Source organism: Prionailurus viverrinus, chromosome B2 (genome assembly GCF_022837055.1).
Source record: "Prionailurus viverrinus isolate Anna chromosome B2, UM_Priviv_1.0, whole genome shotgun sequence".
In the NCBI taxonomy this organism is placed as follows: domain Eukaryota; kingdom Metazoa; phylum Chordata; class Mammalia; order Carnivora; family Felidae; genus Prionailurus; species Prionailurus viverrinus.
This window is the reverse complement of record NC_062565.1, coordinates 66,252,615-66,267,384: the sequence shown is the minus strand read 5'-3', so window position 1 is coordinate 66,267,384 and position 14,770 is coordinate 66,252,615. Positions and strand designations below refer to the sequence as shown.

General features: G+C 38.0%; 1 protein-coding gene across 2 annotated transcripts in view; it reads right to left on the bottom strand.

Moving 5' to 3' along the window:
- The window catches only part of KCNQ5 (potassium voltage-gated channel subfamily Q member 5), a 521,883-nt gene that overhangs the window by 71,471 nt on the left and 435,642 nt on the right, over positions 1-14,770 (bottom strand). For both annotated transcript variants that reach the window (XM_047860007.1, XM_047860006.1), the window contains exon 8: positions 3,869-3,963. In XM_047860007.1, coding sequence (XP_047715963.1) covers positions 3,869-3,963 — 95 coding nt within the window. The remainder of the gene's footprint in view (positions 1-3,868; positions 3,964-14,770) is intronic.

The following is a 14,770-nucleotide window of genomic DNA, read 5'->3' as shown; positions in this document are numbered from 1 at the left end:
AGCACTTGATAATGGCCAAATTGGAGATTGGGGAATAAAATTACCTTAAGTATTTCTTTTCAAGCAAGATCCATAGAAGTAATAGTCTTTGTAATAAGTGTGCCTAACTTTTAAACATCTATTTTTTGTGCCACAGACTTGAGCTGGCACGTTTACTTAGCAAGACCAACAGTGCTCACATGTCACCCAAAACTATAGACTCTTCAGTAGCTGAAGTTATCCATCCATAGTTAAGAAAAAGTGGTTCTGATCTAACTGGCATTAGCAAAGACTCTTAGAATGGTGCTGGCAACACTGTAGCTGTAGTCCCGTGCTTTAGGCAGACTTTTGAGTTCCTAAATCTGGATTCATTAATGTGTGACTGTGGCCTTGTACTTTAATCACTTGTTGAGGAAGATTTTGATTTCATATTGCATACCATAGGAATTCTCTTGGAATAAATTAGGCACATAGAAAGTTGATCACAACTCTCCTAGCCTAGTGTTGGATGGCATTTTTAATAACCCATCTAGGCAGATTCAGGTCTGTGCAACCTGGTGTAGGGTCCCTGCTCTTTGGGAATGAGCTGTGTGTCCTTGGACAAACATCTTACTTTCTTGTAGGCCTTGATTTTCTTATGAATAAATTGAAGGCGTTAGATTAATAATGTCTAAATTCTGACTTCTTAAGTATCACATGGCATCCTTGGAGCTTGATAATTCTCCACAGCTTCATAAAATATCAGACTCATTCCCTAAAAGAGCACATTTACCTGTGTTATACACTTTACATAGCCTTCATTTTCTTGGAGAAGAAAATCAAGAAAAAATATGTCCTGCTGTAAATCCTTCTGTTATTAAAATAGAACTTTGAAATAGCAACTGCTAAGACCTTGAAAATGTATGTGAGACCAGCCAGACCAGAAAGGAGAGAGTCGGAAACTGCTGTGTGTATCCCTGGCAGGTTTGAGTGGGTATGGCATGCCCCTCCCTCCCCCGCACACTTGTCACACCTCTTTTCCATCCTACTCCCTGGAATAAGGTTGAGGAGTCAAAGCATCTCATTTTATCTCTAAAACTGCTGGGGAGAAGAGCATGAGTTCGTGTTTTTTAATAACAATATCATTGATGATGCTGCTGTTGATAATATGATCTCTCTTCCCTGACCACCCAATTTGTTTGTTTGTTTTCTCTTCCCAATGTTTGTTGGATATATATTCCCTGCAGCCTGAGATTCTAATCTATTTGTTTTTTTTTTCTTTCACTGCTACATTTCTAGTGTCTAATAGCACTTTCACTGCTACATTTCTAATAGGTACTCAACGAATAGTTATTTAATGAATGCATGAATGAATGAGTGAATCATTTCTTCCTTCAGAAGTTCTTAAACTCTGAATGTTATAGGAAATATACTATGTAAATAAAAAGTTTCAGTCTGTTTCTGACTACATCACTCTGCACTCAGTAAGCCAGCTAATTATAAATGTCAAAATATCCCTCTAAGTTATTGTAAGTTACTCTCTTCACAGATCTACAAACTTGAATAAAGCAGGTATGTTTTCTAAAGCAAAGGTTCTGAACTTGGCTTCAGGGAGTCCGTGAATACATTAAAATGGTAGGCAAAGTTTTGATTTTTTGTGCACTGAATATTTTTTGTCGGAAACAGTCCATAATTATGATCATTCTCAATGGTTTAACAAAAACAACAACAATAATAAAGATTAAGAACCACACAATTTGGAGCAATAATGTGTCACTAAAGGGAGAGATGTTAGGACATCCAGGTTCCTATGAACTTTGCCAGTGACTGTTGTGTCATTCTGGACAAGTACCTGTTATTGAGTAAATGGGACTGAGATTCAGAGGTTAATGTGTGTGTGTGTGTGTGGGGGGTGTAGGGAGACGACAATGAAGGCGATGGCTGATAGCCAGAGTGGAATAGGATGAATAGAGGTGTTTGCATAAATTCTCCTCTACCCGCCCGCCCCCCCATTTAAAATGGAAGATATCAGAGGAAACAGAGAAATTATGTGAGTAAAATAATAGCTTATGCATTGGGAGAATGTGACTCATTATTAATTTTTTTCTAGGTTTCAGAATGACCTTAATCCAAAAACTTGCGAAACTAGAAAGCCAAATTATCACATGATAAGAGACCACTCTCTTCTGTCACTTGAGAACCTTCTTTTGTTTTTTTCTACTAGCCTTCCTCTTACACATTAACCCAGACAACTTCATGAGTACAAGACATGCAATTTCTATACAATTCCCATTTCTGATTCATACCCCCAAGTACTAGATGGCATGAGTTATGTCCCTTTTTTGTTTTTAATACCACAACTTTGAAAGAGTCTTATACTCAACAGAGGAAATTCAACTAAATTTTAAGATCTATGCGAAAAGACAATTCTCATCCATGCGTTCATTCAACACTATCCATGCTTCTATCCTTGCTAAGGTTCCATCTCTTCTAAAGCCTAGGGTTCTGTGAGTATCTGTCACAAGTGCTGACAAAGTTTTGACTCCAACTTCTAGGAGACATGTCCTATCGGAGCTTAGAGGTTATCTTGCTCACCTTTAGTCCTTCACTTGGTAGATGGGAAAACTGAGGCCCAAGGAAGATTAGGGAAGCAATGTAATGGATCCTGACAGTGACACATCTATAGCTTCTCAATAGCATGCACTCTGAAGCATCACAAATCTCCTTCGAGACTGAAATTCCAGGCAACAAGTCACGGAGGTTTCCCCAGATGATTCCTCTTCCACATCAAGTAAGAAGGAGGTTTTTCTGACTGAATCACAGTAGTTAGATGCCTTGAACCCTTTTCAGCAACTAGGATTAAGGTTTTGTTGGACTAGGAAGGGAAACAGCAAGTGCTCTAAAATACTAAGTCAGATAAGCACTTTGATAACTTTTGAACAATGTGAGGAATGGACTGTTGTAATCAAGCTGGGTGACACACAGAAAGCCTTTCCCTTGACTTGGTTGCTTTGCTTGTTTCACTGATTTCTTTAATTAGATGGTGATTATGATTTAGTATGTTCTGCTAGTTGAACTGGAGTCTAGGATTTCAGGACTAAGGACTTTTTTTTTTTAATTAAAGATCACTGTGGTAGCCATTATGGCCATTCATAATTTTTCTGGTTCTCCTCTCTTTTTCAGGCACATAGTATGATTGCACTTTCCCATCCTCTTTGAGTTGAAGCATGGTCAGGTGATTTGTCTTGACCAATGGAATGTGAATGAAAGCCATATTACTTTCAAATTTTGAACGCTTATTTCAACTTTTAATTTGATTGGTCCCATGGCTTCACTGTAGGTTATAATCCTATTAGGACTCCAGCTCTTCTTTTGCTACTGATACTAGTTTGATCAGCAAGTGAAAGCTCAAGGACCATCCTGTCAGGAGATCCAGCTGAGAGAGGGCTTTGAGGGACTTCATGCAAACATACATTGCTCTCAAAGTGTTCCCTGCTTGGGGTCAGGTATTGGATGGAGTTTAAACAGTCATTGTTTTTCAGGAGCCCTAGTGCTTACCTTTAGAATTTTGGTGGGTTTTATGAAATGATTTATTAGAAAATAAACATGTAATAATAGAAATAAATCTCTATAAAAATTTGGATTCCTTTAATCTTTAAGCTCAGTCTATGAATGGTGAGGAATGATCCTGAGTCCATTTAGTTTTGTGCCTGAGTTGCTGCTGAACAGGGCTGAATCTCTCAAAGAGCAGCAGAGAATAAGACAAGCCAAAAGTCAACACGTGTGTGTGTGCACGTGTGCGCATGCATACATGGGTGTATGCGCAAGTGCGTGTGCGTGCGTGTGTATGATTTATTTTGCAAGCTTGAGGAGGCTTGATGACAGCATCAGCTGTCACACTGATACCTACTTGGTGGGGCTGCAGGTGTGCAAGGCCTTCAAGTGTGGCTTCCAGGTTGCAATGGAAACAGATTTCTCATCAGCTGCATAACTACGCCAAACGCACTGCATGTGGCATACATGAGGACATAAAAAACAAAAACAAAAGAGAGGAGAAAACAGAATAACATGAAAAGGGAGATTATTAAGTTACTATATCTTAAGAATCTTTTCCTTGTCATACTTGGCCCTGATAAATGCCCAAAGGGTGAAAAAGACTACCTTGGCATATTCTTTCACATTAGTAGAACTGTTTGTCCAAACAACTCACACCAAACAAAAAAAGTACCAAGGGGTGCCTGGGTGGCTCAGTTGGTTAAGCATCTGACTCTTGATTTCAGCTCATGTCATTATCTTGTGGTTCATGGGATCAAGCCCCAAGTCGGGCTCTGTGCTGACAAAGTGGAGCCTGCTTGGGATTCTCTGTCTCCCTTTCTCTCTGCCCCTCCCCCACTTGCTCACGATCTCTCTCTCCCTCTTTCTCAAAAAAAGAATAAAAATTAAAAAAAAGAAAGAGCCCAGCAATTACTTAACAACATTGTTTCAGAAGTAAATTAAAAACAAAAAAAAAGAATAAAAGTACCAAAAAGTAAAACATGAAGCAATTTTTGAATTGGCTGGGAAGAGATATGACTTATTTGAGGTAAATTATCTGAGCATGAACATGCCTTCCAGGAACCAACTGTACATCTTTAATCACTATTTGATAAGATAGTGGCAAAGGACTACTGAAAACCCACAATGCAACTAGTAAACTAACTAGTAAATTAATGACCACCAGAGTCATTAATGTACGTGAATTAGTGTAATTCCATGATGAACTGTGTAATATTCCTAATGCTAAAAATGGAGACAGTGGTAACAAAATGCAGGGCTAAAACAAGATGGGGAAATGTATTCTCTAGGAATATAATTGGAAAGTTAAAAATTAATGTCATGGTTGGGGTGCCTGGGTGGCTCAGTTGGTTAAGTCAACTTCAACTCAGGTCATAATCTCGCTGTTTGTGAGTTTCAGCCTCCTGGACTCTGTGCTGACAGCTCAAAACCTGGAACCTGCTTAGGATTCCGTGTCTCATCTCCAAAGGCATGGGAATTAAAAGCAAAAATGAACTATTGGGACCTCATCAAGATAAAAAGCTTCTGCACTGCAAAGAAAACAATCAACAGAACTAAAAGGCAACCAACAGAATGGGAAAAGATATTTGCAAATGACATATCAGACAAAGGTCTAGTATCCAAAATCTATAAAGAACTCACCAAACTCCACACCTGAAAAACAAATAATACAGTGAAGAAATGGGCAGAAGACATGAATAGACACTTCTCTAAAGAAGACCTCCAGATGGCCAACAGGCACATGAAAAGATGCTCAATGTCACTCCTCATCAGGGAAATACAAATCAAAACCACACTGAGATATTACCTCATGCCAGTCAGAGTGGTTAAAATGAAAAAACTGGGAGACTATAGGTGCTGGAGAGGATGTGGAGAAATGGGAACCCTCTTGCACTGCTGGTGTGAAGGCAAACTGGTGCAGCCACTCTGGAAAATAGTATGGAAGTTCCTCAAAAAATTAAAAATAGACCTACCCTATGACCCAGCAATAGCACTGCTAGGAATTTACCCAAGGGATACGGGAGTGCTGATGCATAGGGGCACTTGTACCCCAATGTTTATAGCAGCACTTTCAACAATAGCCAAATTATGGAAAGAGCCTAAATGTCCATCAACTGATGAATGAATAAAGAAATTGTGGTTTATATACACAATGGAATACTACTTGGCAATGAGAAAGAATGAAATATGGCTTTTTGTAGCAATGTGGATGGAACTGGAGCATGTTATGCTAAGTGAAATAAGCCATACAGAGAAAGACGGATACCATATGTTTTCACTCCTATGTGGATCCTGAGAAACGTAACAGAAGACCATGGGGGAGGAGAAGGAAAAAAAAAAGTTAGAGAGGGAGGGAGCCAAACCATAAGAGACTCTTAAAAACTGAGAACAAACTGAGGGCTGATGGGGGATGGGAGGGAGGGGAGGGTGGGTGATGGGCATTGAGTAGGGCACCTGTTGGGATGAGCACTGGGTGTTGCATGGAAACCAATTTGACAATAAATTTCATATTAAAAGAAAAAGGATTCTGTGTCTCTCCCTCTCTCTGCCCCTCCCTCGCTTGTGCTCTGTCTCTCTCTCTCTCTCAAGAATAAACATTAAAGGGGCGCCTGGGTGGCCCAGTCGGTTAAGCGTCCGACTTCAGGCAGGTCACGATCTCGGGGTCTGTGAGTTCGAGCCCCGCGTCAGGCTCTGGGCTGATGGCTCAGAGCCTGGAGCCTGCTTCCGATTCTGTGTCTCCCTCTCTCTCTGCCCCTCCCCCGTTCATGCTCTCTCTCTCTCTGTCCCAAAAATAAATTAAAAAAAAGTTGAAAAAAAAAGAATAAACATTAAAAAAATTTTTTTAATTAAAAAAATTGTCATAGTCTAAGATTATGTTTATGGCTTTTTGATGTAAAACATAAGCTCTCTTTACTTCATACCTAATTACACCTGATACATACAATACAATGTATTTTCATGTAGTCTTCACACTCAGAGTATGGATTAAGACTCTTATTTTGTATAAGAGAAAATAAAGGCTCAGATATATTAAGTGGTTGGTAGAGTTGAGACATTATCTCAGATTGCCCGGCTCTTGGTCTTAGAATCCCTCTATTGTCCTTTGCTTACTACTTGCTGACTATTGCTGGAAAAGTTTCCCTTGAAACTGTCCATTTGAGAGATTGCTTGAACGTACTTTCCATATAGATTTAAGTGAATTTTTTCCTTTTTAATAAGTCTGCAAACATTTATTAAAAAAATTTTTTTAAGTTTATTTATTTTGAGAGAGAGAGAGACAGAGAGAGAGAGGGAGAGTACAAGCAGGGGAGGGGCAGAGAGGGGGGGGAGAGAGAGAATCCCAATGAGGGATGAGGGGCTCAAACTCTCAAACTACAAGATCATGACCTGAACCAAAACCAAGAGTCGGATGCTTAACTGACTGAGCCACTCAGGCGCCCCAGTCTCCAAACATTTCTAATGACCAAGTGTTTACTCCAATATTCCAAGAGAAAAGTTTTTTTAATTACAATTCATAAATCAAAGCATTCTACTTTATTGGGCAGATTCATTTAAATGGGTCATATCCCCGCTAAATAACTATCATTCATGATTTTGAAACTTATAAGGAAGATAACAGTGATCAATGATCACTGATCATTTGATCAATAGTCAAAACTTACAATGAAGAGAATATCATTAAATAAATGTGCACTGAACAAAAAAAGTTAAAAATTGACCCAACAACTTTGGGAAACTGGCAGTATCTATTAAAGCTGAATGTATATATATCTTATGATATAGCTACATACTCCTACATACATACTCAGTAGGTGTGTTTATATATGTTCATCAAAAGATATGTACTATAGTGTTCAAAACTGCACTGCTCTCTTAATAAACTGAAGCTGGAAATGTTCAAACTCCTACTAACAGTAGAATAAAGAGGTAAGTTGTGGTACATTAACATAATGGAATGGTACACTATTACAACAGTAACAGCACACTGGAACTATGCTCGATGATGGACAAGCTTCATATGAAGAACGTTGAGTGAAAGAAACAAGACACAGAAGGGTACATGTTGTGTAATTCCATTTCCATAAAGTACAAGCAACAGGAAAAACTAAGCTATGCTGTTAGAACACCAGCACAGTGAGGGACAGTGATTGAGAAAAGGTATATAGGAGGTACTGTTTAGGTTCTATTTCTTTATCTGGGTACTGTTTACACAGCAGTGCTCAGTTCTCTTTAGATAGGCGCTCTATTCTGTATTCACATTGTACTTCAATAAAATGTTCAAGAAGTGATATAAAAAACTAGAAAAATATATAGTAAGACCTGAGGGTATATATATTTTTAAATATTATTAAGGAAGGTTTAAATAATTGAAGCAGGGTTTCTTGCCTGGAGCCTTGCTTACATGGCTCATGTTGATTTATCCTACAGATCTGTGAAAACTTCTGCTAAATATCTTGGTATCTTAAAGAATAAAACAATTACTGTTTCATCTTGAAATGGTAGTTTTTGCAAATATTGTACAAACATAATTTACAGAGTGACCTCGAGTAACCAATGAAAACACATGGGTTTATTACTGCAGCTTCTTCTTTTTTTTTTTAGTTTATTTATTTATTTTGAGAGAGAGAGAGAGAGAGAGAGAGAGAGAGAGAGTGCGTGTGTGTGTGCCCATGAGCAGTGGTAGGACAGACAGAGAGGGAGAGATAGAATCCCAAGCAGGCTCCACACTATCAGCACAGAGCCCCATGAGGGACTTGATCTCACAACTGTGAGATCATGACCATGAGATCATGACCTGAGCTGAAATCAAGATTTGGACACTTATCCGACTGAGTCATTCAGGTGCCCTTATTATTGCAGCTTCTCATGTAGTGAGGCCCGGAGAACTTCCAATGCTTTGATAGCATATATGGCTGGTTTAATTTAACAATTTTCATAGAAGGCATCATATATATGTGAATTCAGATGCTTTGAAAGCATGACCCATGGAGAACTAGAAGCACACAGCAAATCTGTGCATTATTAGATACCAGTGACAAAAATCCCAAACAATATAACAAAAAGTGGAACTAAGGCATTACCTGCCAATGTTATAAAGAACTGGGGGCAAGAGAAGCCTCTTTTAGAAAACTGAATATTTTCTTAAAAATGAGACCTGGTTTCTTGCTCTTTTTCTATCACATTGATCTCAATAGCTAAGCTCTTATTCCTTTCATTACTCTTCTCCCAGAAATGTCTTGTAAATGGGAGGTACAGAAGGAGCAAGTGGCATCTATATTGGGGCTGATATTAGGTAACAGTCAAGATAGAAGCGGAAAGTGTAGCTCCATTAGTCTTATACTCTTAATAACTTTGTCTTGTCCTTAGCTCCGTCTCTCTCTCTCTCTCAGCTAATTGGCTTCAAGTACCTGAACCTCAAGGCCACAACTACATGTTCAAGCAGCTGATGTTTCTGTATTTACAGTCAAAATCACATAGTGGTTGACATGAGAAAAATAATGCCCCAGAGGGATATGATGTACATGGCATATATAATCCAAAGGATAAACCAACAAAAGCCAAAATGGAAGTCAAATTTACCATTTATCAGGTGACCCTGGTGCTTTAGGCAGCCAAAAATTTCAGACTTTGGTCTATAATTGTAAGTATAATATTGGTATAATTAAGTTTTTAGGGAGTATTTAGTTTGTATTGTCTGGAGTATAACAGCTATGGCACATTTGACCCTTTCTGGAAATTTTAGTTTCAGGTCACCTCCCAAAGGTATAATTAACATGGATCTGATTATTTCCAAGGTACAGAATTTAAGAGGTCAGAGAACTAAAAGATTTAGGATGAAAACAAGCAATCCCTTTCTCCACTTTGCTTCTGATTAATTTTTTAAAAATGTTTATTTATTTATTTTGAGAGAGAGAGTGTGTGCATGAGCAGGGGAGGGACAGAGAGAGAGAGGGAGAGAGAAAATCTCAAGCAGTCTCCATGCTGTCAGCACAGAGCCCAAGGCAGGGCTCCATCTCAGGAACCATGAGATCATGACCTGAGCTGAAATCACGAGTGGGATGCTTGAGCCACCCCGGTGCTTAACTTCTTGAATAAGGATAAATGGTAGATAAAGTTTTGAGATCTTGCATGTCTAAGAATGTCTTTATGCTACTTTCACACTCCATGAATAGTTTGGCTGAGTGCAGAATTTTAGGTTGGAGATAATTTTCTTCCATAATTGTGAAAGTATTGTTATGTAGTCTTTTTTGCTTTAATTTTTTTAAATGTTTATTTATTTTTGGAGAGAGAGAGACAGTGCGAGCGGGAGAGGGGCAGAGAGAGAGGGAGACACAGAATCCGAAGCAGGCTCCGGTCTCTGAGCTGTCAGCATAGCGCCTGACGTGGGGTTTGAACTCATGAATGGCAAGATCATGACCCGAGCAGAAGTCTGATGCTCAACTGACTGAGCCACCCAGGCAACCCCAAGGATCCCCTTTTTTGCAAGTATTGTTTTGTTTGAAGTGCCAGGCACTTGGTAGCCCTTCTCCTGTGACCACCAGTTCTGGAGAATCATAACGTAACATGACTTTGATACAATCCTTCCCTTACAGTTTCCCTGTACTCTTTTTGAGGCACTCCTGTTAGTTGGATATTTGATCTCCTGGTAAGGTCACCTACCTTTCCTATTTTTTGGTTTCATTTTCTCTGTCTTTTCCTTCTAATTTCTGGGAAGTTTTCACAATTTTAGTGACCTTCTGTTTTCTTTTTTTTCCTGCTGTCACATTTTTCACTTCTAGGAAATTTTTTTTTTCAGTTTGTTCTTTTTTATGACTAAAGCACTAAAAAAAGATTATGTAATCTCTGTATAAGGCTTGAGTGTATTAACTGGTGGCCTTACTTTTTTTTTGGTGGGGGGCATAGCAGTATCTATGGGAAATAAGCCTGCCTGGCAGCATCCACTTCACAAACTTTCACTTAATTCCCCTGTTTCCATTCCAGTAAACATCTTGGCTCCACCTTGAGCTGGTCCAGTCTCTCTTGATGTGAACTCTCTAACACGGCACTTTTGAAGTATCTTTAAATGCTAGCCCCAAGCTTTCAGGAATACATAAATGAGGATGCAACTGCTGCTATTTGATTATGATTCAGACCCCAGGGACTGAGTTCCAACTCTTCCTAGAGTTGGCCTGGAGATCAAGTGACATCATGTATTAGAAATACTCTACAAACTGAAAAACACTTTGCTAGTCTTGGGTATTATTAATAAAAGTTATGACATTTGGGCAAGTATTCAAGCTGCTTTCTTTTCCCAGACTGCTCCACTTGAAATGAAAAGTTAATTTAAATGAATCATGCAAAGATATTGACACAGCTAAATTTGCTGAAAGCTGCTGGGCTTTTAAACTTTTCTCTAAAACCCAGAAAGGCTGGTTAATTTAATTGTCTCACCAACCAAATGACAAAGCAATTTGGGCATCTCAGTGCCCTTTTATTTTTTTTAATTTTTTTTTATTGAGGCATAACTGACATATAACATTAGTTTCAGGTGTACAGCCTAATGATTTGATATTTGTATGTATGTGAAATGATCGCCACAATGAGTTTAGTCTCCCTTCAATGCCCTTTTAGAAACATAGCAGCTCTGGCTTAAAACAAATGACATTACTCTTGGTCTTGACGCTTTGTGTGTTCAGCAAACCAAGGCAGGTTTATTGGGTGAGAAAATAAATGGATCAGCAAATGAGGATTGCTATTCAATCTAGTGTATTCTTAAAAATAAATTTCTGCAATATATAATCAAAGCTTAAAGCCCTGAATTCTGGCTAAGGGTCACAGCAAGGAAGAACAATGAATACTTTAATAATTATATTATTATTCCGATGTCTCATAAAAAATCAATTGCATTTGGATGGGGGAACAATTACCTTTTAAATTTGTAGATTCAGGGCACCTGGGTGGCTCAGTCGATTGTGTGTCTGACTCTTGATTTTGGTTTAGGTCATGATCTCACATTTGGTGAGACTGAGCCAGCACTGGGCTCTGAGCTGACGGTGTGGGGCCTGCCTGGGATTCTCTATCCCTCGCTCTTTGCCCTTCCCCCACTCATGCTCTCTCTCTCTCTCTCTCTCTGTCTCTCTGTCTCTCTCTCAAAATAAATAAAATTTAAAAAATTTGTAGATTCTACTTTGATTACTGAAACTATGATTAGATTTTAAAGGTATTCTTGAATATGTTAAGTCTTTCATTTTATACTATTTTTTGTTCAGCATAACATAAACTAGAGTTTTAAGTAAAATAAGAATTAATGGTTTCATATGTATTACCTACATTTGTGTGAGTTTAATTATTACTTTTTATTGAGGCATAGGTGACACATAGTTACATTAACTTCAGGTGTACAACATAGTGACTGGACCACTCCATACATTATGCTGTGCTCCACACAAGTGTAGTTACCATCTGTCACCATACCACACTATTACAATACCATTGACTATATTCCCTATGCTGTACCTTTCATCCTGTGACTTATTTGTTCCATAACTGGAAGTATGTACCTCCCACTCTCCTTTACCCAGTTTGCCCAATCTTTTACCCCATCCCCCTCTGTATTTATGGGTCTGTTTCTGTTTGTTTGTGTGTTCATTTGTTTTGTTTTTTAGATTCTACATATAAGTGAAATCATATGGTATTTTTCTTTGTCTCCCCTATTTCACTTAGCATAATACCCTCTAGGTCCATCTATACTGAAACAAATGGCAAGATTTCTCTCTCTCTTTCTTTTTTTAAGGCTGAGTAATATTCCATTGCATAAATATACCACATCTTTTTTATCTGTTAATCTATTGATGGACACATCTTGGCTGTTGTGAATAATGCTGCAATAGCATAGGGGGTGCAAATATCCCTTCAACTTAGTGTTTTTGTTTTCTTTGGGTAAATACCCAGTAGTGGAATTACTGGATCATAAGTTATTTCTATTTTTAATTTTTTGAGGAACCTCCATACTGTCTTCCACAGTGGCTGTATCAACTTACATCTCTACCAACAATGCACAAGGGCTCCTTTTTCTTCACATTCTTGCCAACACGTGTTATTTCTTGTCTCTTTGATTTTAGCCATTCTGAGAGGTGTGAGGGGATATCTCATTGTGGTTTTGGCATGCATTTCCATAATGACTAGTGATGTTGAGCATCTTTTCATGTGTCTGTTGGCCATCTGTATGTCTTTGGAAAAATGTCTATTCAGGTCCTCTGCTGATTTTTTAATAGGATTGTTCGGGTTTTTTGGTGTTAAGTTGTACAAGTTTTTTATATATTTTGGATATTGCCTCCTTATTAGATACATCATTTGTAAATACCTTCTCCCATTTTAAGCAGGCTGCTTTTTCATTTTGTTGATGGCTTCCTTTGCTGTGCAAAAGCTTCTTACTTGTACAAGTTTAATCACTGATTACAATATATATTACATAGCTCAGTTCCATACAATGAGATTCTAGATCTTGAAGCAAAACTGTTCAATCAGACTCTTTACTTTTCATGGGTTACCTGAGAGGAAGGCCTTATCTTGCTTTATCTGTGGATATATAAATACCTCTGGTCCAAAGATTTGCTGTAAGAGTAGTAATCTGTTTCCAAGTTCAATTGCAAATTGTTTTTGCACAATTTAGTAGTTGATAAGTTAGATCAGGGAATTTTCTCCAATACTCTCTGTATCTGTCTTGTACAATATGGTAGCCAGTAGCCATCATATTGCTACTGACCACTTGAGATATGGCTTGTGCCTTTGAGGAATTGAATTTATGAATTAAATAGCTACATGTAGCTACTGGCAACCGTATTGGGCATCATAGTTCTATATTATTACAAGGGATTCATGCATGAGAAATGCCTCAAAGGGCTCACTTTTCTTTTCATTATTTTTTTTAAATAGTTTATTTATTTTATTTATTTATTTTATTTTATTTATTTTTTAAAAAGTTTATTTATTTTTTGAGAGAGAGACAGAGAGAGAAAGAAAGAGAGAGCACAAGCAAAGGAGGGACAGAAAGAGAGAGGGAGATACAGAATCTGAAGCAGGCTCCAGGCTCTGAATGGTCAGCACAGAGCCTGATGCAGGGCTTGAACCCATGAAACATGAAATCATGACCTGAGCCGAACTTGGATGTTAAACCGACTGAGCTACCCAGGTGCCCCAAAGGGTTCAGTTTCTAACAGAACAGCTGATATTTTAAAATGTTTTTTGATATAGAGTTCCACTTTAATGTCCAGAATTATCAAGAATATGTGCCTAGAAGTGGTTGTATTTTGAGTATGTGTTGATTGAGAAAATGTACAATAAAAAAGTTAATAAATACTTTAGTAAGGATTTTAAATGAATTTAAACTTTATTTTTGATAACAGTATCTACAGTATCCTGGGAGCAAGTAGTCTAGATATGGGGAAGATATATGACTGGTTCCATAGGTAGACATATGTGATTAGTGCCTGGATAGATGTAAGGAACTCATAGAATAATGTCTGCATTCACAAGTTGGAAAACATTGTTCTAGAATTAAAAGATGAGAGGTAAATTAAAGATAATTAAAAGATAAAAATAGTAAGAAGAAAAATTCATTGAAAGTGTGTTAATACCTCATAACCAGTTAAGAAGCACCAAAGGCTGAAAGGCTATCTGGGCCTCAGGTATTTTGTGTGCATACTAAAATGTGTGACATTTGTTTTAATTATGGTGATTATCTACTTGGCTTCAGATCTTAAAATTCTGCTGCGTAAGAATCTTTTTATTTACAAAAACAAAATTTATCTTTAATGCTTTTTTAAAACCTAAAAATTAAAAAAATAGAGACTCTCACTGATTTGCGTTAGAAGTCATGTCCAATGGTCTGTCAATAGTTGTAGAATAGTTTGATTTAAAAATTAATACTTATTGGGGCACCTGGGTGGCTCAGTTGGTTAAGTGTCCAACTTGGCTCTGGTCATGAGTTCGAGCCCTGCATCAGGTTCTCTGCAGTCAGCACAGAGCCTGCTTCGGATCCTCTGTTCCCCTCTCTGTGCTTCTCCCCCACTTTCATGCTCTTTCTCTCTCAAAATAAATAAACATTAAAAAGTTAATACTTATTTTGGCATTAGATACAAAAAGATGTCCTTCATGATATAACTGAACGGCCCTTCCCTGCTTCTTTCCCTTGTTCCATTTCTGTTGGAGGTACTGCATATCATAGCCATGGGCAAAGGCTAAAGATAGGGTTATGTAGTAGCTATCCCCCAGCAAC